Source organism: Gymnoscopelus braueri (assembly GCF_963280865.1).
Source record: "Gymnoscopelus braueri genome assembly, chromosome: 22".
Lineage (NCBI taxonomy): Eukaryota > Metazoa > Chordata > Actinopteri > Myctophiformes > Myctophidae > Gymnoscopelus > Gymnoscopelus braueri.
In genome coordinates, this window is record NC_137624.1 from 24206359 (window position 1) to 24231866 (window position 25508).

The 25508-nt window shown below is 40.4% G+C and overlaps 2 protein-coding genes across 2 annotated transcripts in view; both read left to right on the forward strand.

The window, feature by feature from the left end:
• ermp1 (endoplasmic reticulum metallopeptidase 1) overlaps nt 1-23751 on the forward strand; it is a 46404-nt gene extending 22653 nt beyond the window's left edge. Inside the window, exons 9-15 of the mRNA XM_080419036.1 lie at nt 3451-3625; nt 8389-8579; nt 9761-9913; nt 10699-10901; nt 12462-12577; nt 13070-13233; nt 16991-23751. Of these exons, the coding sequence (XP_080275162.1) occupies nt 3451-3625; nt 8389-8579; nt 9761-9913; nt 10699-10901; nt 12462-12577; nt 13070-13233; nt 16991-17167 (1179 nt within the window). The 3' untranslated portion in view covers nt 17168-23751. The remainder of the gene's footprint in view (nt 1-3450; nt 3626-8388; nt 8580-9760; nt 9914-10698; nt 10902-12461; nt 12578-13069; nt 13234-16990) is intronic.
• LOC308078216 (signal peptide peptidase-like 2A) lies at nt 14371-15750 on the forward strand (the record flags this gene model as incomplete). Its single annotated transcript, XM_080419339.1, has 1 exon — nt 14371-15750. One exon carries the CDS (start codon nt 14371-14373, stop codon nt 15748-15750), a length of 1380 nt encoding a protein of 459 aa, XP_080275465.1.
• Nucleotides 23752-25508: the final 1757 nt, after the last annotated feature.

The following is a 25508-nucleotide window of genomic DNA, read 5'->3' on the forward strand; positions in this document are numbered from 1 at the left end:
TGAGACCACCTGGGTGCAATTCAAGTTTTAAAGTTGCTTGCCCCCAAAGAAGCATAGTATTAGATTGTGACATTCAGTAGGTGGTTTGAAGACACCACTTTTGGTGTAACACCATACAATGGCCATTCACAGCTTTTAGAGTTACATGGTAGAATAAACATTTTCTCTTTCTTTCTCCCATCGGGGCGAAGCCCCCCGCCCCCATCGCACATATAGACGAGCCGTCAGTCCCTGGCCCCTGGCCTGCAGTTGTCGGGAGGGGCGAATCAGCCTTGATATTGGCCCAGTTATCCTGTAGTGTGAGGTTGTGAGCCCAGCTTAAGTTTGTTTTTGCAGCACTGAGTTGTAGTTTCTGAGTGTGTAAATTCCAGTTTCTTAAGGCCAGGTTCCAAGCTGGACACATGCTAAACGTTATCCCAGACTAGCGCTGAATTTACACTAGCAGCTGTATTCACTTCCACATTTGGAGAAAGCAGATATGTTCCATGCATTGTCTCTGACCAGGAGCATCAGCACTAGGCGGAGCAAGGAAAAAGCACAAGTTCATAAAAGTTACACTTGCACTATGGGCAGCCAACCAGAAGTGCACTGTGGTCTGAAATAGACGTGGACTAGACGTACACACAAAGGTGACTTGGTGTGATGTACACACCCATTTAGTGAAATAATGCTTACAGGAAAATGTGTGAATTTGGCGTAAGTAACGATCTGTCTCCACCGAAATAAAATACTGAAAGAATATAGGGGAGAGGGGGGTAATGTGAGACACAGGGTAAAGTGAGACACCCCCCTTATCACCTGACCACAACACCTGTGTGGTCATATGACCATTTGATTTTGAAGCCCCTCCCATTTCCTACTTTCAATGGAGGAGAGGACCTCATTGAGCTGTGGTAAGCATGTTTGTTTCACTAAAATATGTTTTTTGCATGTAAAAGTAATTTTTTGGGCTGTCAACATAATCAGCTGTTGTGTCAAAAAAAATTGATTCAGGTAGAAAAACGTATGTCATGCATGTTGATGAACTACAAACCTATACATCCATGTGATTAATGCTAATTGTAGATTAGCCAGAATTGCTAAAAGTGGTCCTTTTCACCAAAATGTGGCTGTGGGGTAAAGTGAGACAAATGGCTTGGGGTAAAGTCGGACACTGTCGCACTTTACCCTAAGTGTCTAAGTTTAGTACTTAAACATATTTTAATCTAATATTACATTGCATATGTTTTACTTTTTATGCCAAGAACATAGGGGAGAGTGGGGTAATGTGAGACACTTTTTACATTGAGTGGGGTAATGTGAGACACTTTTTACATTTTCTCCCCTCTAGGTGAGCTAAAATGATATATCAGTAAAATTTACACATTTCCCATACATTTGAGATGTTTCCTAACAATGGAAATTATCAGAATGTATTCAAGACAAAAGGCAGTGAAAATATGATTGTTTTAAAAAAAAGTGGTCTGGTGTCTCACTTTACCCCATTGATTTTTCTGGTTTGTCTCGGTTTACCCCAGACCTGGGGTAAAGTGAGACACCAAAAAACTTTTTTTAAAACAATCATATTTTCACTGCCTTTTGTCTTGAATACATTCTGATAATTCCCATTGTTAGGAAACATCCCAAATGTATGGGAAATGTGTAAATTTTACTGATATATCATTTTAGCTCACCTAGAGGGGAGAAAATGTAAAAAGTGTCTCACATTACCCCCCTCTCCCCTACATACCTGTTGTCCCGAGCTGGAGGCAAGCGTAATATTATAGAGTAGGCAATGGTTGCTTTTATATCAAGGAACAATAAAGAAATAAATTGTTTGTAAATGTTTCAGAATTGTCAAACTGCTTGTTTTGCAGCCATTTATAATTTGGCATTCTGTTCTTGCCCTACAAGTGTCAGCAGCAGTCAGCTGAGACAGCTAATGCTAACGATGCTAATGCTGAGCCTCTTGGCCTACTTCTTTGGGGATAATTCAGCTTACACAGACGCTGCTCAAAATGTTTAAACAGTACTTTATTCAGACTGTTTCCCCATAGGACAATGAGAGAGGGAGGATACATGTCAAGTACAGTATAAGATGTCTCTCTAGTGGCTGAGGGAAGTGGCTTAGGGAGTGCCTTTCTATCTCTAAGGTAGACTTGGGTATCGTTCATTATAATCAAGCTTTGCCCTTTGTACTTTTATCTCGCTTTGTAATGAAGTATTGTGACGACAAGTGTATATTGTCTTTTGAACCACGTGTTAAAAATCATTATGCCTCAATTAAAGATGGGTAAGCACCATCATTGTGCCCAAAGTCCTATGCATGCTTTAAAAAAATGCACGCTGAGGGAGACCTGTTTGGTTGAAACGCGTCCGTCTGTCCGTTGCTCTGTCCGTGGAGAGGTAAAATAAAAACTATGTGAAAAGGACATTTACTTTGTGCTGGCTGTTTTCTCAGTTTCATGCTTTAAAAAAATGCCAATGAACCTCATGTAGGCCACATCATAATTGTTTCATAATCAGTGTAACCACTTTAACCCGATATACATCGGCTATTTCAAAATAGACGATGTACCGTATATAGGGTTAAAGGAGGCTATGAAAATGAACAGTTGGTATTATATTTACAATGTAAACGTTTATTTTTCTAAGGAAAAGGTAGCCTTGCCTACCTTAATCAAAAGACAAGGAATACATTCAATCAATCAAATTGTTCCTGAGGTTTAATGTAGCCGACGATGAAGGAATAAATTCGATTTTTTTTATTGTTCTTACTTTTTTACTCTGAACCTGTTCCACGTAACACTCAGAGAATGGTCTGGGAACGTGTCCTATTTCTTGTAAAAAAAAAAAAGAAGAAGAGAAAAGAAAAAGGCCTGTTAAATAAGTGGTGGCCAGTGTAGACAGGTGGCAGTGAAATGGCCACTTTCAGTGAATTGTCCTCTAGAGATCAATTTGGTGGCACAGGTGTGTGTGTCAGGTGGCCAGTGGCTGTTCTTGACTTTGTGTCCAGTGACCTCCTAGAGATCTGGTTCTCAACGTGGGGTCCAGGGACCCCAAGGGGTCCTTGAGCGGGTTCCAGTGGTCCCCAGCAAAATGAGGAACAATTTAAACACTTTAAGCCCTATTTTATTTCTAAAAATCTACTATCTTTAGAAAATAGTAGATCCATAAACCCTCAACGCGTCGTGATGCATGAAAGTCCCCTTTACGCAAAGATCTCACAATATTGCCATAAAAGAAGGAACATCATTATGCTGGGTTTGCTTTTTTCAAGGGCTGTACAGTACACACCAAGCTGTCTGTACTGACATCTCCTGACTAAAATCGGGAACTCAGATTTGGAAACGCCAGGTGTTAAAAGTGTGTTTGAAGTAGATGGCATGAAGAATTACCACTGAAAGTCGAGCAGTGCTCATGCTGTGCTGCTTGTGTGTCTGTGTGCACGTTTGTGTGTTTTTCATGTAGGGTGTGCGTCTAGTGGAGCTGGGTGAGCTCTACTTTGATGTTAGCCTGCTGCTCTGGTGCTGTAGTCTGGTGTGTCTGACCCAGCAGGACCTGTGCTCAGCCTACGTGCCCATGCTTATGGTGGCCTTCCCCCTTGCCACCAAGCTGCTGCTGGCCAAGGAATTCAAACATAGAGGTATGTACGCAACAAAAATTGGATCATATTTAGCTTCCAGGCCTATTAGTACCCAAGCCTATTATGTCTTACAACACAGTCGATTTAGAACTTCCCATCGTAATGCATTGAAGTTTGTATAATCACGTTAGTTTTGGTTAGTAACATGACATCTTTGGTCAAAATTGAGGGTGAATCTCGCAGCTCAGATATTATGTTTTAGGACAATAACAAATCTAATACTGGAAATTGCTTGTTATGTTATAATTTGGCATTCTCATAAACAACATATATGTATGTCTCATATAACATAAATCAGTTAAAGGATCTACACCATGAATTTAAAAAAAGAATGTCCCTCAAACGATTTTCAAAAGGTTTGAGCCTAAATCGAGCCTCAGATATACTCATTCCAACTAACTTCTCTCTGGCTTATAAAGCACTTTCACCTGCAATACCACATTGTCCTGTTTGGCACAGGGCGCTATTGAGCCAGTTTGTATGCATGTTATCTCCTTTTTTATTGTCTCCGCCAGGCCGAAGGCATGGCGAGAGAGTATGTTTTACCCCCTGTCCGTCCGTCCGTCCGTCCGTGTGTCCGTGTGTGTGTCCGTCTGTCACCAGCTAATCTCCGGCACCGTTGGCCCGGTCGCTCCGAAACTCTGCACACACACTCCCTGGATGCCAATTCAGAACCTCTGCCCCAAATCTTTCACATGGGCCTGTTATAGCACCACCAGGAGGCCAATTTGTGCAAAACCCATTTTTTTATATTACTCCTACAATTTTTATCCAAACGTCATGCAAATCAGTACACAGTATCTCTACAGTCATGTGATCAACCCGGATCTGTCCGATTTCCCATATTCCATCCTCATTGCCTAAGGTTGGCTTCCAAAGTTTGCAGGATTAGTCCGTTTTGAACAAAAAGCCTCAAAGTATACACACAGCTTGCGATTTCCGTGAAATTTCACACGCACATTCCCACTAGGCCGAGGAAGAAATGCCACCCTTCTCACATTGGCCTGTTATAGCGCCACCAGCAGGTCTAATTTAGCAAAACACATTTTTGGAACAAAATGCCTCAAATCATGAATGCAGTGTCAATGCAAGAATAAATGGCACGGTTGGCACCCTTTTCACATTGGCCTATTGTAGCGCCACCAGGAGGCCAGAATAACGTACCTGACCTGGCGGAGACCTGTGCTCCGAGGAGCACTTTTTCTAGTTTTTTATTTTTTTAGTTGGAACTGAAAAAAACGGGTGACGTCACGTTCGGGTGAAAATCAGTTTGGTCTGTTTTGAGACCAATTTACAGAAAACCCCAGATATGCTGTGAAAGCCTGAGTGTTCAAACTAAGTGTTTTTTGGGATAGAAGAGAGGTAGGGGAGACCAAAAACACACAAAAAAGAAGGAAAAGTTAAAATTCATGGTGTAGTCCCTTTAAAGTTAGGGACCAGTCGAAATTTACAGAAGGGGTTCCCTGGAGGAAAATAGGGGAGGGTCATGCCTTTCTAATTTTAGTCCAAGGGAGGGTCAGCTAATTTTACTTTGAATCCAAGGGAGGGTCATGCAATTTTGAATTGATAAAATAGTCCGTTTTTAATATATCTTTTTAGTACAGCAGAACAGTGGTCAATGACCCCTCTCTATTTCAAAGGATACAAAGGATTCAAATCAAGTACACCTTGGTCTATTTAGAATCAATGACGGTCGTTAACAAGCCATCAACGCACAGCGAGTGTGAACGACCCAGTCAAATCTATTCAGCGTCTTAATAGCCTAATTTGTTTTATATAAGCAACAGTGTAGTCAGTCACTGTAGTTCACAATTGAAAGGGCAGAGTGACAAAAGTTGTAAACTACTGGCAGAGCCGGCCCAGCCAATAGGCAGAGTAGGAAATTGCCTAGGGCGCCATTAGGCTGGGGGCCGCCCACCAAGCCAAGATTTAAGTTTTTTTTTATAATAGAAAAATATACATAATTGGGCCTGATTCACTAAGTTGTTCGTAAATAGTGCCTAAATAAAGTGACTAAAAGGGTGCGTATTTTCGATAAGCACAAACGGACGTGCGTGCCAACCGCGTGTAAATCTCTTATATGTGTGTATCGCCGGTCTTCCTCATTTTTGTCTGACAGTCAGAGGCGCGCTCACGTGGAGAATCATTTGCATTGCTCCATGTCCCATTTAAGACCATAAAAGGAAACCGGAACCTGACGGAATACATCACCACTCTTCAAAAGGGACAGATCTACAAGCTGACAAAGCGGCGTGACACACTGCATGACAAATTGTAGATCAGCGCAGTCCCTCACACGATTAAACGTTTATAAAGTAAATAGCCGACTCTCACGTGTAATGAAGAGAATACGAATTTTGTTTACAGTTTAACCTCACGACCAAAGGCTAATAAAACTTGGAATAGATATTATATTGTTACGTCCCCGTCTAGGGGAAAAAGAGATGCAACATAAGAAGGGGAGTGAAACCCGTTTTGAATTAGAACTTAATATATATTTACATGAACTTTAATAGACTTTAACGCGTGTGTGCGGGCAGGGGTGATGGCCTCCATAAGATGAATTTGAGGGCGGAACACACACGTGTTGCATGATGAACTACATGTAAAAACGTGAGGCTTGACATGTTTGACATTTCAAATCCGTTTCAATATGGAAATAACTCGACCTGTATTGTTGCATTCCAGATAGGAGTGCTGCATACATCCCTAGGTATGTGCAGAAACCGGTTTATAATTTCATGGTACAGAAAGTACATGACGCGAACATGCGTGCAAAATGCACATGCAACGGCCACGTGAATGGCAATGACGTGCCGTACAGCACGTTAAGTTACATTTCTTTAATAAGACTTTCAGAGGTCCTCTCTCTCTCTCTCTCTCTCTCTCTCTCTCTATTCCAGGAGATAATAAAACACCTTTCTATCTACTCAGATAACGCCCAATACAAATTCATTAATATTAATATATAATAGTTTTGTTTTAAATGTTCTAGCCTTGACGACCATGCAGTCTTATGCAAACGTTAAAATGTAAATTAGATAGCATTTTATTTAGACAGATGCCAGGTCATTGTTGACCTGGCATCCTAAGTGTGTGTATAGTTCAATGCACATATTTTTTTTTGATTTATATTATTATAATGTTTAGACTGATGATAGGTTATTGGTTTATCTATGATCCTAGATTACTGAGTTTATCTTGCTTACTGTAAATCACGTCTGCTAAATGCCAAAATTGTAAATTGTAATTTGGCTTTTGTAATTTACACGGTGTCCTAGTTATTTGTGTTTGTGAAATAGCCTTATTTATTATAAAATAATAGGCTCTTCAATCTGACCAGGATTCAATGGGTTTCCCATATCTAAGTTGAGAACACTATCCATTCTGCTACCACTACTACAGATACTACACTGTGTATTTAGCAAGACTGACTACAGTAATGTTCTAATCAATGTGGAAAGCAAAACATCGGACGGGGATGATGGGGAGGGTTAGGGGTGTCAAGATACACTTATTTCACGATACAATAAATGATGTTGGGCGTATGATATCGATATGATACATTATTAATGTTCTTTTCTGATGTATCATCAACATTGGCCATCATCTTTAGTTTAAACTAACTTTATAAAGCACTTTAAAAAACAATTACAAAGTGCTTTGTACACACAAATAAATACATTTGTGCAAGCTTAAGGGAGAAGTGAAGTTCTCACTAACTATAAACCCATTGTTTCAGAGGACAGATAGACACTAATATAACAAATATAATATAATATAACACTGCATGACTATAAATTCCACAAACCTCATATTTTTGTCATCTGGACTTTACCAACCAAGTCCAGCCTAGTTATTTCCAACAGCTAAAAAAAATCTATAATATCAGATACAGTATAATACCATGTAAACCATCTTAGATTAGATGTAGGCCTATTTGAGAGTGCAGAGGCATAATTGCTTTGATGCATGTCACATTAACGAGTGTCAACGAGCATCAGCTGACACACAACACCTCCTCTCTGCAGTGCTTTAAACTGAACTGGAGTCTGTTTCATTTCTCTCCAAAATACCTTGAATATATGAAGACATGATTAATAATTACTGTGATTATAATAAGCTTTACATTTCATATCATACATCATACAGTAAGAACTCCTATAACTTTCACCAGCAATTATTATAATTTTTTTTAATAATGTAAAAAATATTACGATACAGTATGACATCATGACAATACCTATAGTCACATTTTAATACCATGATAGGCTATATCGTGGGACAATATATCGTGACACTCCTAGGCGGGGAGGGTTCATCTTTTTTTTTTATCACTTGATCAGACCCTTTTCAGAGTGTACATGATGACTCATGAGTCAATAATGGTCAGGCAGGTAAAAATAAACTATCCCATTCTAATCATTGGCAGTATGCAATACACCTTTGCCACTGAATTATACAAACCATGGTGTGATTTTTACATCACTTGACAACAAGACAGCAAGGCCTTTTGAGGTGAGCCCGCGTGAACCGCTAGGTGAGCGAGTACCCGTTCCAAGTAGCCGATGGCTTCTTGCGTCGACAAGCACGCCATCTGAGTTGGAAAGCTGTGGTGAACGGAATAGGTTATCATCTTGTTTTTTTTTACTATTTTGCTACATAGAGGGAGGCACCAGCCCAAGGGCCATGGCCGGGAATGTTGGTTGAGCAAAGACAATGTGGACATTGTCAAGAATCCTCCTCTTTTCCGCCCCCTCCAGGAGCTTCAGTGAAATACAGCGTGCTATATATGCTGGGCCTGGCACTGCCATACGTCCACTTCATGTTCCTCATCTGGGTGGTGTTTGAGATCTTCACGCCCATCCTGGGACGCAGCGGCACTGAAATCCCCCCTGACGTAGTGCTGGCCGCGCTGGTGACGCTAGCCACCATATTCCTCTCTTCCTTCTTTGTGAGTATTGAGGGCGAGCCCTTAACTCCATGGCAATAAACTCCACTCAGAATTAACCACTTAACCTGTGTGTAATTTATTGTACGTCAAATAGCAAAAGTTGCCGATGTACAAGTTTGAAGTTTTGCCGAATGCCTATTATGACATTATGAGTTCATTTTGTTGATTAATTCATTAATTTTACTACAAAATAAATGCATACGTGTAAATAAAAAAATAACGATATTGCTTATGTAGGCAAAAGTGACAGCTTCAGGGTGTAAACGATAGACCTTGTGAATGGAATTGTGTTGCGAGGCAACAGCTTGGGTTCAAGTTTATGTCCAAGTTTATTTCCTGTTCCTGTCAGCTACTGCTATTCACAAACACTGCAACAGGAAATAAACTTCCACCCATTTATGTCGTAGAGTGTTAAAAGGTCTATAAACACCACTGTTTCAACCGTTGCCCTGGGAACCGACAAGCTATCAGTAACAAATGTTAGTTAGCTAACTACTTATAGTATCTACACGTTTTATTGTATTTATTATTAATAATATTATTGTTGTTTAAAATGTATTAAATAGCTTACAGGATGTTGACAAGGTTTTTTCTAATACACATCTCCTGGTAACAGGAGACATGAAAATATGTTAAATAACAATATTAAACTTTATATACCTATATTGCACTTTTTAAAAAGAGAATTTACAATTTGCTTCAACCAATAAAACGTTTTTTTAAAAGGCCTGAGATCCTTGGGCCTCAGCACCCTGTCATAGAAGGTAATTTTTGGGACTGCATGACGGAACTTGTTAGAGGATTTTAGGCTGTGTGAAGGTTTGTAGGAGGTTAAAGGCCCGAGATAATAGCCAGGAGCCAGTCCCATACATTCCTTAACCATATACTTCATCATACTACGAATAGCTAAAATAGCCGTTCTATAAGGTCACAACGTGCGGTGATGCAGTGCGTTGTGTTTATACAGATCTGCTATTTCCACTATTTGTGATTTTTGGAAGCATTTTTACCTACAGTATAATGAAATGCTCAAAATAGGGAAAGTGGTTAATAATTATCAACTGAATTGTTTACATCAATCATCTAAACTAACTGGTAACCAGTGCAGGGAGGCTAAATTGGGAGTTATTTGTTCTCTTTTCCTGGATTTGTTATGAATGCCACTGCTCTCTGTCCCTCAGCTCCACTTCATCTACCTGGCGCGGAGTACCAAGTGGGTCCTAGCTAGCCTGGCCTCGGTCTTCTTCGTCATGTTCCTGGTGGTGTCCTCTGGTGTCCTGTTCCCATATTCAGCTGATCCAGATAGCCCACGGCCCAAACGGGTCTTCTTGCAGGTCTGAACTCACAACACAAGTAAACACATGCATGTATAGTGTCGCTGTCGCGCTGTCTTTTTATTTGTTTTGTTTTTATGTTGATAAATTAATGTCCTATTTTATTCTTTGTCATATGACAGTGCCACGCGCACAAGTAGCGAAGATCTAGCAGATCTACAAGCTCCACAATCGCGACGCATCATGAGCTTGTAGTTCGGCTGTTATTGAAAAAGTTTGAATGTGCTGAAAAGTTTTGAAAATGTCACCTGTGACATGCCCAGAATACTGTAGGGATGCCAGGTTGAAAGTGGTTAGGTCTGTATGTGGGTTTTATGAAAATGTATCCAATCCAAATATGTATTAGGGGCGGCCATAGCTGAGTGGTTAGTGAGCCCGCCTAGGGAGCCAGAGGCCCTGGTTGCCCCAGGTTCGATTCCAGGCCAGGCCAGCATATGTGTCGATGAAATGAAATTTGTCCTTGAGCAAGACTCTTAACCCCTAATTGCTCACAGGTTCTCATTGGAAACAAGACCGCAAGGACTTTCATGAACGACCTGTTAAAAGGAATTATCCTTATCCAATGAAAAGAGCTTGTGACTAAATAATAACAAACTACACTTGTTCTGTTGGAAGACAGGTTCTTTTTTCCTTTTCCTGAAAAGTATAACGGTTTTGGACATACAAGGTTTCCACCCGACAGCGTGGAACGCTCAACGCTGAGTAGCTCAAAGATTTAACAGTATCTCCTGGATGTGTCACAGTATTGGTTCTGTCTGACTCCCATGTCCCCTCCATCCACGCAGCACACCACGAGGACATTTCACAACCTCCATGGCCAGGTGGAGAGCCAGGACTCAGGCTTGTGGATCAACAGCTTTGACTACACCGCCATGAACCACATCACGCCCCACATCCCCGAAATCAACGACACCGTTCGCACGCGATGCCGGGATGACCGGCCATTCTGTGGCTACCCTTGGTTTCTGCCCGTCAAGTTCCTGAGCAAGTCAGTAATACATCCTTGTATTTGACAATATGGTAATACTGTTTTTTTAAAGGATAGCAATGGGATCTTAGCTGAGTGAAGCAGTCATTTGCATTTGCAGGAAGTAGCACTGTTTGGGTTGCCTTTCAGAAATCTTGCTAGAAGCTTTTATGTCCCTTCCAGCACATATCTACAATTGCCATGCTGATGTTTCTCACACGCTCTTTTTGCTGACATCTCAGGAAACGTACTGTACGTAACGACGAAAGGCCTCAAGGGAGCCCCAGTCTTGGCTGGGGCCAACGGCCCGATTGTGCTCCGAATCCAGGCCTCCTGGAAAATCAGCTTGAAGAATCTCCTAGAGCATTGGTTCTCAAAGTGGGGTCCGAGGACCCCCAGGGGTCCTTGGGGGGGATACCAGGGGGTCCCCAGCTAAATTTTTTAACATAGCTTCACAATCATTTTAACCACTTTAACCATATTTTAGACTTTGGCTTTTCAAAAATAGCAGATCTACAAGCGTGAAACGTGCCGCGCTACGAGCTTGTAGATCTGCTATTTTTGAAAAATCGTGAAACTTTGTGCAAATCTTTGAATATATATACTTTTAAAGCGAACATTTGTAACTCAAACCTTTGCTTCTGGGGGGTCCCTGGAACAAAATATTTTTAGAGGGGGTCCGCGGCCAAAATACATATCATTTTGGGGGTCCTTGACATGAAAAAAGTTTGAGAACCACTGTCCTAGAGCAGTAGTTCTCAAACATTTTAATTTCAAGGACTACCCATAACTCTGACAGTTTACATGTAACCAAATGGACATGTAAGGCTCCATTTGGTTCCATTTGTACACTCTCAGAGTTACAGACCTGTAAGGGTCCATTTGGAACCCCCCTCAAGGAACCCTGAGAGGGTTCCCTGGGCCCCACTTTGAGAACTACTGTCCCAGAGCGTTCTTCAGGTATATCTTCTTCCAGGATGGCGCCTTTGTCATCTGCCTTCTCTGGAAATCCATTATTGTGTAAAATCACCCGTTAATCCCTATCCTGGTATTCAGCCAGCTTGGCATTCAATGCCCATATGGTATACACATATATGGTATACATGTGCGTGCACATATATGGGCATATACTGATGACATCAGGGATCTCCATAAATGGGGATAAAAGGGACAAGGACAGACAGATACAGAGATCTCCATATATGGGCGCAAAAAGGGAGAGAGACAGACAGGGTACAACGGGTACAAGGGGTATTACATAACCATTTCGGGCATGCATTCCCACTTTGCATCGTTCCCGAGTGGGTACCGGGTTTTCTTATTTTCTTAATCTCTAATTAGACTGGCACCAGAGGGCAATCACAGCGCTGTATCGGCTAATTTCTCAGCAGAACATTTACAATACACATACTGTATGACAATCGGTTACCGTTGTCCGGAGTTCTCTGCAGTCAGCAGTTCCTCTGCCAGAGATCGTAGCCGACGTGTTATTATGGATACAAACCAAGCAGGGCGGCAAAGCATAGAAAGCATTTCTTCCAGTGTCATTCATGTGCATTTGGTGCGTGTGTGTAATTGTAGGAAGAACTGGTACCTTCCTGCCCCAGCGGTGTCTCCCAGCTTACCAGTGGAGTTCAGTCTGGTCTCAAAAGAACACACCAGCTGGGGAACGGTCAAGATGACTTTCCAAGTCAAAGGTCAGTTGTGAGATAGTTGATTAGTTTTAATTCTTTCATAAATGAATGCCCTATTATTTTATTCATTTTCGTATGGCAGTGTCGCGCAAAAGTAGATGTGTGTTTTTTTTTTATGTGAACATTTTAGATTTTAGTTTTTTACATTTTCATCTATAACGACATGCATGAAATAGGGACACTAGGTTGAAACTGGTCTTTTCTTATAGCGTGGAAGCCTGCAAATGTAGTTGGCTGACATAAAAAAGGCATATAAACCAAGTTGACTGCAAAAAATCCGAGTTGACCCTACAACAACATGGATGATGGATGATATGTCACACGTGACCTCACTGTAGTCAGAAGAACATAATTTCCATAACCGCATACTAGTCACATTAGATAATATAAATGTACTCTACATTTCTTCATCCCATTTGTCTCTATGTATAGATAATTCTGTTAAACTGCTTGCATGTGTGTCTGTGTGTGCGTTTCCTATCATTTCTCATGTAGGCCCTAGCCACATGTCCCTGTATTTGATGCCTCACCGTGGAGCTAGTCTCTCTACCTGGTCATTTGGGGACGGGACCCCCCAGTTTGACCTGAATGGGGAATATTTCATCTTCTACTCACATGGACTAGATGCCCCCATATGGACCTTCTGGTTTGACATACAGGTACTCTTTTGTTTGCCACCAATATTTCATATCCCTGTACTGTTTGTGTTATATTGTTTTATGTTTATACTGTCTTATGCAAGTTATTTTGGCCAATTCCAAATTAGTTGAGGCATGGAGCGATTTATGTACTGTCACTATTATGTAATTGCTCCTCATCGAATCACAGTACAAGGCCATGAAACTTCAATATATTACATTGTATCTGATATTGCTGAAAATGTAAAGTAAATGTTAATGTGACGGTACTAAATAGGGCCGAACTGACATAGCCTGGTGTTGTCTTGTCATGTTGAGTTCCAGTTTGCAGTTGTTGTTTGACTGTTGATGGTTCTGTGGGCCTTGGTTCGTTTGCTACTTACTGTAGCAATTTTGTTGCTAGTTTTATCAACTTCTATGACAACCCTGGCAACTTACTTCATTTTATTTTTTTTCTTTGCAAAAAGCACCTAGCAAAAAAACATTTAGCTGCTGTACTTAAAAGAAAAGAAAGAAAAGTATTTGGAATATTTAGCAACCTTTGAAAAGTGACAAAAAAAGCTAAAATTCACAGATGTTTTCTCTAAATGACACAAAAAGGATTTTCTCTGTCACTCACACACTTACAAGTCTGCCTGGCTGCAAAAGTGCATTGTGAGTGACATCAGCAGTGAAGGCACAGGCAGTGAGGCAAACATGATTGTTTTAGTTTTTCTTGCAAATAATTTTAACACCTTCAGTTCAGAGTACAATTGTTTGGTCAGTCATTTGACGTCAGTCATCTATGACGTATTTATGACGTACTGTATCTATGATGTATGTCGTCATCATAACTGTGTCCTTTAAAATGAAATGGCTGAGTCACGAGTCACGCAGCGAATCAAGGACGTGTACTGCAATTTTTATGCCGAAGCGTATTTGTTTTAATGGTAACAGACCTTTTGAGTTGCGAATGTTACAAATATCAATATGGCAAAAATACTTTGGATCATTGTTTTATCGGTTATTTTCCTGTCATCGCCGATAAACTGCCAACTGGGTATATTGCACATTTCAAATGGTTTTTCTAGTAAAGAGTACTGTGTTGTGTTCAATTCTGAGTGGAGCCACCTTCCAGAAACTCTTGAAAGTGCTTTACAGAACCCACTGATGAACCTGATGTCGTCTCTGCTGTGTGATGCCCCCATTGTCAGACCAGAGGCGGTAAGAGACAGGGCCCTGGTGGTGAGTAGTGGGTTCTGTCCATTCAGTCAGAAGGGTGAAATTGCCCAGGATCTTGGGGCATCGGCTCTGCTCATTGTCAGCACCGAAACATTGGTCGTTCCTTCAGCCAGTCCTTCATCCTATTATAGGATCCATATTCCTGTGGTTCTCATGAGGTACCGAGACATACTCGATGCACAGCAGGTGTTTGGTACAGGGATGTACGCGAAACTATATGCTCCCCTGCCTTCTCAATTTGACTCTAGTTTTGTCCTGCTACTGATTGCCGTTATCACGGTGATCTTGGGAGGTTACTGGTCTGGGGTGTGTGAGAGAGACCGGTTGAGCATCGGTGCGCCCGGTAGACAGGGGGGTGAACACAAAGAAGACCTCAGTGTTCTGTCCCTGCACTCGCCGCTCACAGTGAGCATCTTTGTGGCCACAATGTGCGTGACTCTTATGCTTACGTACCACTTCTACAATGTCCTCGTGTACATCTTTATCGCCATATTCTGTGTGGGCTCGGCTAATGCACTTTTTAGGTGTCTAGATGCTGTGATGGACAAGATAGGCTGTGGCAGTTGCAGTGTACAGTTCTCCAACCGGAATTCTAACGTCTGTGTGCGGTCGCTCATATTGGCTGCGGCTTGCATCAGCATAGTAGCGGTCTGGGGAGTCTACAGGAATGAGGAACAATGGATCTGGGTCCTGCAAGATTTCCTTGCCATTGCCTTTTGTTTGCACTTCATGAGGACCTTCTCAGTGTCCAACTTCAAGATCTGTGTGATTCTGCTCAGCCTCCTGCTCGTATATGACGTATTTTTCGTCTTCATCACTCCGTACTTCACAGAGAATGGATTGAGCATAATGGCGCAGGTTGCCTTGGGCCCAGGTGCATCTATAGATAGGAAGAACAATAATGTGATGTTCCTTGCTGAACCCCAGGCACCCTCAGAGAAACTGCCTCTATTGATGCTAGTCCCACGATTCTCAGCAAGGGCTCAGAACGTGTGCGGGCTGAGGCAGTTCTCCATGCTGGGCTACGGAGACATCTTGGTACCAGGCTTGCTGGTGGCCTACTGCAGCAGGTTTGACGTGTGGACCAACAACTCCAGGAAGATCTATTTTGTCTCCTGCTGTATCGCCTACTTCCTGGGGATGGTGGTGACCTTTGCCGTGATGCAGTTGTCAGGAATGGGCCAGCCGGCCCTGCTCTACTTAGTGCCCTTCACCTTGATGGGCTCTGCCCTGGTAGCATGGCGCCGGGGTGAGATGAAGCAGTTCTGGGCAGGATCCATCTATGAGGGAAGACTTGACCAAACCTGTATTTTATGAGAAACATGCAGAGTTTGACTGATCGGCAAGGAACCATCGGCTGTCTAGATCAGGGGTTCCCAAAAGATACATTTGGTGTCACCACAAAAATACCCAAAAAACATTGTGAATTAGAGAATATAAGATTGAATCTTTTATCATGATAAAACACTTTTATTTAATTTTTATAGTTTTTTTGGGGGGGGACAAGTCACATACTGTACATCACCATGTACATAAATGTGAGGGTAGTTGTACTTCCATGTCTTAAGTATGCTACAAGCTCATTTGGATAAATGCATAATAGTGGCATAGCCAGACTACTATCACTGCTACAGACTACTATCACTGCGTAGATATTAGTCTGGAATCTCTGTGTGGAACCTGCATTTCCGAGGGGAAAATTCAAAAAAATGCCTCCGGTGATAAACCCGCCCCACATTTGCATACTGGGCCCTGATTGGTCCCTCACAACTTCGGAGGGAGAGAAATCCAATCTCTGTTGAGAGAGGGCCAGACCTAATCTGCCGAGGGCAATTCTTTTTTTTTGCAATGGTAGATTTGTCTGGAACCAAGCTAAGCAAATAGGGCACAAAACAAATGTGCGTTCTGCCATCGTATCACAGTCTTAGTGAATCTGGGTCTTTGTCTGCATTTTCATTCCTGGGATGTCTGGACATCATGTGAAATGGGACCTTGGCGCCTCATTGGTTGATCCCTACAGCAGATTACTAGTCAGAGAAACATTAGAATGTCACTGTCGAGCAGAAAGCTTGTATCTCCATATTTCATCTTAGGTTTGTATTTATTTATTGTTTTATAAATGAATGCCCTATTTTATACTTCTAGTACTTTGTGCTGTATGACACTGTCATGCAAAAGTAGCGAAAATCTTGCGAGCTGCAAGTTGTACGCATTGTGAGCTTGTACATCTGAAATTAATGCTATTTTCCTTTGATTTCTTTTCCTTTTCTTTTTCTTGGCGCCCCAAAATTGGGGCGCCAGGTTGAAAGAGGTTAAGTTTGTCTGGGTTTTTATAAATGTTAAACCAATGAAAAGTATTAACAAGAGCTTGTAACTAACCTCAGGCAACGACAATAAGTAGGTCTTATCTGTGTGTTATTGTGTGTGTATGAATGCACACAAAGCATTCCCCATTGCCTCTTGTCAGTTACTGACCAGTCAACCGTACTGATATATGGAATTATACCAAATGAATTAACGTTGATCAGTACTTTCTCCTTCTGTCTCCTCCTTTCAGCCTCCCAGAGACCCAGACCCATCGGGTCCAGAGGGGATGATCTCAGTAGCCATCTCATCTCATTACTTCTTCGGTGAGGACCAGAGGACTGCTCAGCTGGCGGACATCCTGCACAGGTTTCCCGCGTGGGCCTTTCCTTCTTCCTGGGTCAGTACCTATGACATGTACCGATACTGAGGACGCTACCAATCACAGAGGCTGATACTGAGGAGGAGAAGAATATGGCTGCAGTGGCCCGAAACGCAGAGATGAGATGTAAAGGAATGATACTGAGGATTGGCTGATGGGCCTGCTGCCTCTTCACTCCGGCACACACACACACACACACACACACACACACACACACACACACACACACACACACACACACACACACACACACACACACACACACACACACACACACACACACACACACACACACACACACACACAGAATGATACACACACATTCAGGTTCCTCCCAGTCAGCCTGAGAGACCACCATCACTGTGTCAATAGGCTTAGTGGCTAACCAAGCAGGAAGACACGCCGAGACACGCCAGAAGCAAGCTTAGCTGCAGTATGTAGATCTGACAAGACTGACCAACTAACTTACCGACCACTGACCAGTGCACTGGCAACTACAAGCCCTGTGGTCACTCCTGGTTTGATGAAAAGGGGCGTGGGAAGATTTTTTTTTACACTCTGTCTATGCCCTCTCTCTCTCTCTCTCTCTCTCTCTCTCTCTCTCTCTCTCTATCTATTATTTTACTAATCCCCGTTCTCTCTCTTTCCCCCACCTTCTCTTGCTAACTTATTTTGTTAATTTCTTTTTCTATCTCTGTATGGATGGCCTTGCATGTCTACCTCCCTTGCTCTCTATAAACAGTCACTGGGGTAGGAGCTGTTCTCAGAATGGCTGTGTCACTACATTCTGCTGAAAGACATGCCATAGACTAGATTCACGATTCAAGAGATGTATTTGTCACACTCACACAAGTATGCGTGTGTGTGTGTGTGTGTGTGTGTGTGTGAAATGTTGGTGTGACCTGCTCCACCAGACTGTGCTAACAATATAATAACCAAAAATGCTACCATAATCTGCACTACAGATTATATGGTATACTGTTGGGATTATGTTGGGTTATTGCAATCAATGCTTCAGTGAGTCCCTGACTCTCAGGGATAAAGAGACCGTTTTTTCCTTGTCTCTCTTACCTGAGCTTAGCAGCATACCTTAACATTTTGAATTTTAGTCCTACTTTTCAAACTACATATTTTGAATTGGGGTGGTGGGGGTTCTTCTGTTGGCATAATTAGATAATAGCAAGTGGTACCCATGAATTTAAATGAGAGGCTAACGGGTAACTGAAGGACAAAATGGTAACTTATCTATCTATAATCATATCATGTAATCTATAATGTGACATGTTTGTAACGTGATACGCCTCAACAAATCTTAAGTCTTAAAATTCAAAATATTATGGTATTGTTTTAAACGATCAGTCCACCCCAAAATCTCATGTTACATGAATGTCAATGACCGCATGTATGGAGACCTACAGGAAAAGTTCGAATAATGCGTTATCTGGGGTTGGAAATGTCTTTTCTAGCTTGCTGAGGCTAGGAGTCAGATGGCAAAGTGGACTCAAGTGCTTGAATGACAGTAAAATGCCCTGTGATTCAATAATTGCAAGGATGTTATCTTAGCCACATCCAACCTTAGCACAGGCATAATGCTTTCATTGGATTGTATGAACTACTAATGTAACTTGCTCTCACATAAACTGTGTCAAGTTCATTCATCTAGACTTGTTAGATACAACCCCACAAGATATAGGCCCTGTATTTCAATCCAATTACCGGTATTTTATGCAAATTATCTTATGTAGTACCAGAAAAGCTAAATAGAAACATAAAACTGTAACATTTACTCTATCTCATGATTGCTTAGAGACATTTTTCTCAATTTCTGTGAAAACAGTGACATTTCAGCTCTCATCTTACCCAAAAGTAAAAATGCTATACCTATGTTTTCACTTGAGCCAAAAAAATTTAACATGTGAAAAAAAATCTTAAACTTTACTTATTAAGTCCCCATTCATGTTTATATTAAAAAGCTGTCTCTGACAACACCACTGAGGAACTGAAATATTCGTCTTGGCTATGGCAGGCAAAAAGATTGGTCAAGCTCAAACAAGCGCACTATAAATCATATAACTGAGAATCACTGGAAACATTATTAAATAGCAAAAAAATCTGAAGTAAGCAGACATGGTCAATACTGTATATACTGTACAGTAGTATTGTTCTGGCAATGTATTTGACATGCCTAGCACACGTAAGTGAAAGGTTTTGCCTGTGCTATTGGATAAGCAATCTTCCCGGCCCCAACCATTAAGGATTCTCAGACTGTGGCATCTAGAACAGAAATGACCTAAACATTGATGTGTTTTTGATCAAAAAGAATGTAAATATATGTAATATCTTTTCTTTTTTTAACCGAATGTGTTCCCAGATTGTGGAAAGACTAATCCTGCTGTACTCTTACAGTTCTCAGTGGTGCCACTAGAGCCAGCTTTGCAACATAAGTAGGACTCCCATTCTTCATTTGTAAATCCTGGGCTGTACAGCAACCCATAGGTTTGAACTCTTATTTAACAATTCTTGTCGTCTTTTACTTTGAAAGTAAAACAAAGTTAACATGACAAACTGCACTATCTATGGCTATAATATGAAAGACACAAGGGAGGTATTAGACCTTTTAAATAGCCTACAACGGCACCCCATAGATCACCCCCACCCATAGCTATATTCACTATCTATAAACCCATCGCGGTCGGGCAGAAACCTTGTATGTCGAAGACTATTGCTTAAAAAAAAACTGTACACTGCATGTGCTCTTGTCAAGGTAGATTTTAATTTTGTGGTGGTATGGCTCAACCATATTAACTATGGCTAATTGTCACTTGTGTGTGTATATCACACTTAATGTTTATCATAAGATATCTATGGAGAGAAACAGTGTATTTCAGTTCTTCGAAAGACATCTGACAATTTCAAGACAGACTAGTGTTTCTTCAGGTGAATGTGCCACCTAACCTAACGGACATGTCAGTGTCAAGTCCTCCTCTGGATGTATAGTTATTTGGGGAAAGTTTTGTTTGAGAGCAGCCTAATACTCAAACAATCGTTGTTTTTGTTTCAGATGTCATCTTTCACATCACATTTTGGTTGTTTTGTTTCAGATGTCATCTTTCACATCACATTTTGGTTGCAGTCTAGCTCCCTCTGCTGCTAACATGATTTGTTTTTGAGCTAGCTCTGTAATAGCTGTGTCTGGCTGGTAATATTGCATTGCTGTATCATGAAAGACATTTCTCCTTTTCTTCAGTTTCGGAAATGAATGGCACTCTCTAATGAAATCTATGCAAAAAAAAGACAGCCTAAATGGTGTCTATTGTACTCTTTTATGTTGGTCATTACTAGCATTTTGACTTCTACTGCAAAATAATCACATGGTTGAAATGGCAATTAAGATGTAAAATCTCATAAGATTAAAGAGTATGTGATTGGTGACTCATTCTGGGATATAGTGGAAAACAGGTTTATCAGTTTGTAATGGATAGGAGTGTCTTCTCATTGTGTACTATGCCCAGTAGTACTCCCTTAACCACTTAAACCTCTATTCTTGGTAAACTAATTCACCGGGGTTGGTTCTGTACTTGGACTGTTGACCGCCGGGGTCTGCTCTGTACTTTCTTCTCCTCCACACCACCTCTTTGCCAAAAACAGATGATCTACAAACAAAGATTGTAGATCATCTGTTTTCGGTTAATGTTCCCCCCAGAAAAGGGATGCTAGGGTTCAAGTGGTTAATCCAGTTCGGCTCCTACCAAACAAAAAAAAGACGTGTGAACCAGAAGGTGCCTCCTGCCTTAAAGCCATGCGTCCTAAAATACACAAAAGGTTTACGTTGCAGATATAAGTGTCTCGATGGCCCTGATGCTAGTAAGTGCCACAATGTACAGAATAGTTTTTACTTAAATTAGTTGTCCTTTGAAAGATTTAGACTTCAAAGCCTTCAACTGCAGTTGAAATTTGAAAACAATACTTCCCACTGTATATTTTGTATATGCATGAGTTGTAACATCTGGTGAGCAAAGGAATTAGATTACTGCATTGCTTGAAACTGATTTAATGTGAAAAGTTTGAGGTGTGCTAAACTTAAATGATATTGCTCACCACGCAAGACATCAGGCCTCCCTGTGTTCCTTTCAACATAGAGAGGGCCTTTCCTCACTACATTATGCAAAATAATCTCAGTGCTCTATACAGTATGTATACATATGCCAGCTGCTACTCTGGAAATCACTTCAATTTTGACGGTGAAGAAAATAAAAATGAGTTGAGTTGTCTTTACAGGAGTCTGGAGACCAATTTGGATAACAATGGTCCCCAGTTATAAACCTGGACCTTGGCTTCATGACCTTGTGTTTAAACAGACTGTTCTGTAACCTGAGTTGTTGGCCAGCACTGTGCAGCTTGAAGCTTTGGCCTAGTTTGTTAACTTGTCAAATATCCTTATTGTCATGGGGACTTTTATTTGCAGTCATGCTATTGTTCTATTAATGCATTTAAAAGCCTATACCTTTATTGTGATGGGATTGTTATAAAACAGATGCTCACAACTGAAGTCTAATTTATACTTAGTTGCACATCAGTGTTGCTCGCCGAAAATAACAGATTTTCAAGCTAACAATTCAACGCAACACAAGTATAAATTAGGCTTAACGCCATGTTGCATAGTTGCCATTTTTTGTAATTCCTAATTTATACTCTGTAGTGTGACAGTCTTGCTTGGCGACAAGAACGGATTTACAAGCTAGAACACATCGCATCGGTTCTTGTCAGCAAGCAATACCGCTGTGCGATAGATTAAGCTTAATTCTGCTGACTGATGCAGCTGTCATTGCTAATGTTACTAGAACAATCTACAAATCTACTCAATCTACTCATAATGGTACCATGGTCACACTGGTAAACAGCCTTCTGTTTGGACAAGGATTACAAGATGTGGACTTCTTGGAAAGCATCATGCCAATTAGATCCTCTTGTTTCAGTGATTCACAGAGCTAAGGTTTTCTCACCACATGCTTCCAGGAGGGCAAGGCCATATTACATTTTAATAATCATGGAAAGGATGGGGGAAAAAACCTTATTGGGTCTTGTTTTTGAAAAATAATTTAGAGCTGACTTGAGCACTAGCCACTTAAGCCCTATACTTAAACAAATCTGGCTGATAAATTGCATCTTTGCCTTCAGTCTCAGCAGTGAATGGCACCCTGTCACATGGTGACACGTTGTGAGCTTGTAGATCTGCTATTTTCCTATGTTTTTTTTTATGTTTTAAAAACTAAGAATCGTTGAATTGTGTGATTATAGGTGAATGTTCACCTATAATGACATGCCCAAAATAAGGATGCCAGGTTGGAAGTGGTTAGTAGGCATTTGGATAGGTTCAGCTGCACTGTCTAGTGAGAGAATCAGCTCAGTGGGTTAACACTGTTTATGACAAATGGATCTAAAGCATTTATTTAATTTTAAGTATGAGGTAGATAAACATACTGTAAAAACAAATCTAGATAGAGTGACTAACAAATTAAATGTATGCATTTATTTCTAAAAATCAGTGAAATTGTGGTATAAAAGGTTGTATTTAATGTGTTACTTTAAACTGGAGGAAAACAGGGTGGAATAAAAACGGTGCAAAGAGCATCCCAATTTGCTTTTAAAATGTGTTCAACATCACTTCTGTATAAGTTTATTCATTGCCCAAGACACAGCACAGCTTTTTACGAGTGAAGAACAGGTAAAAGAAAGCCTATTTTGTTGACTATTCAATTCATACCATACCTTACACTACTATTCAAAAAAACGCAGATTGGAACATTCCAAGATGTGGCAAAACATTTAATTAATTAAACGGTTAAAGTACTTTTGAGTAAGTAACTTGATTTCTGTCATTTCTTTCTTTATTGCAAGATTTTGGATTAAAAAAATAAAAAGATTTAATTGGAGAGGCTGCTGTAAATCAAAGGAAGCTGCTGTGTGGCAGAGTGAAGTAACGTTTGGTGTTAAAACTGTGAAATGGATCTGGTGAACTCCCACTGTTACACAAACAGTTTTTGGTCAAATTTAACCGTGCTGCTAGAGATTACTTGGAAAACCAACACTTATTAAGTACAGACTTGAATTGAAGTTGCTTGGGCACAGAAGAAAAAATTGTGATGAACTCAAGGGAGTGGTGGGAGACTTCTGAAGTTTCACAAACTACCATACAATATCAATTTAAACTGACATACTGAATAACCTCTTTTAGTCTATAGTTTGTGTTCAATACACATTTGGTTCCCTCACCATATTAACATTTCAGCCTAGAATAGAACATTTCAAAAATACTTTCAATAATCCTCACCAGCTGGCATATCAGCTTTATAATAATGTAATTTTTGATTTATATTTTGGGATACATGGACAATGGATTGGGAATCTTTTTTTGTTCTGTTTAGGGTATTTGTCTTTTGTTACCTGAAGTGTCTTTGTCTGAAACACATCTTAAACCTTTACCCATGCCTTTTTTTTGGGGTTTACTTTAATTTGTTAAAGTAGTTTGTATTCATCCCACAAGTTAAATGGAGTTTTTTTTATGAAAAAAGATCATTGTTCTTCTAAATGTATTTTGTTTGATTTTGATATTGATTAAACTGTAATTTCAATACTTTGTTAAATGTTTTCTTTGAACTGCTGAGGTTCTGCTTTGTACTGCGTATGTATCTGTTAATTGGGATCCTGTGAATGAAATGACTGCTGTGACGCGGATTCATGGGAATGATTTGGCAATCTACAGGGTATCCATCTGCTACTGAATGGATGAGATGATTTTACATTATGCAAAAAGCTTGAATAAAATGAACACTTGTACAGCAATAAAAGTGCTTATTACATTAATGTTGTTGGTTGTGTTATCTTGTGTGCTGTATGCCACTCAAAGGAAGATGGGCATAGCTTACACCCTTACATTATTGAAGTCCATAGGTAAAAAAAAAAGAATACCACAATGAAATAAATAAAAGACGCAATGATAAAAAATACAATGAATTAAATAAATACATGTATTTATGTCATCTTTTTTTTAATTGTTTAATTGTTCATTTGATTCTGTGATATGATATACTATATTTAATAAATACCCTTTGTTTTGCCGTTTTCAAAATTATGTTTTCACAGAATCTTATGGTCATGAATCACCAGGATCCTGGATGGATATAAATATTTTTGGAAACCTGAGGTCCCCCCCCCAGGATTTTTTTTAACAGAGTAGATGTAATTTCCTAGCCTGGTAAAGCCCCTCCCTCCGGAATTCTCATTTCCATTTGAAATAAAATACAAATTAGATTTCTGGAGGGAGGGTTTACCAGGCTAGTAATTTCCAGGATTCAATGAGCAAGGGTATGCTGGTGTTTACAACTCCGCTCCATTTCTATCATATAAATACATACTTATATTCCTATATTAACTGTAATCTGTACTCACGGTTAAACATATGACCAAAAATAAATATTCACCGGGACCAAGATTCAAACCCCCAATCATCAGTTTATGGAACCCCAGCTTTTCTCCTGCACCACCAGACATTTCTAATACATCAGATGTTTGAAGTTAAAATGTCTCACCTTGACAGGTTGACTGAACCTGCAAATACATCCATTAACTAATTTCTTAGTTTTATGACCAAAACTATAGCAGTTTTAATCAACCAGAACTATACTATTTTTTTTTGTAATCAAGTACCAACAGTGGCTGTTATTGTTACTTTGGAAACATTTGGTGGCTATAGAGTTTTCAACTAGTTTCTCAAACAGTGTTGTATTTAAATAGTTTAGAAACATTTTAAAAACACAAATCTTGTATGGGGGTCCACATCCACGGCCAAATACATACATTCGGGGGTCCTTGACATAAAACAATGCATTGATTTTTTTTCAGCCAGCAGGTGTCGTGGCAACAACATGAGACCACTTACTGAGGTCTGACCTCGACGTCGTGTAGACGTCGTAGGCACGGCGTATCGGCGTTGTATAAAATGTCTGGTTGGTTTTGGGTTTTTTGGTGGTTACTGAGGTCTGACCTGGACGTCGTATAGACGTCGTATGAACGGCGTGTCGGCGTTGTTGTATGGATGTCTTTTTGACGTTACAGTGGAACGTCATATGACGTCGTCTGACTCGGACGTCAGTGCTGCCATATTTTGTGACAGAAATAAGCAACCAGGTCTAGGAAAACAAGACCACAATTATAAGCAACCTACCTGCATATGCATCGCCTATTATCTACAAGCTCACAACGTGTCGCTTGTAGATATATTTTCAAACACTCTTGCAATAAAATGTGCAATATAATATTGAACTTTTTACTTTGACCAAAAATAAATATTCACCGGGACCAAGATTCAAACCCATAATCTTCTAGTTGT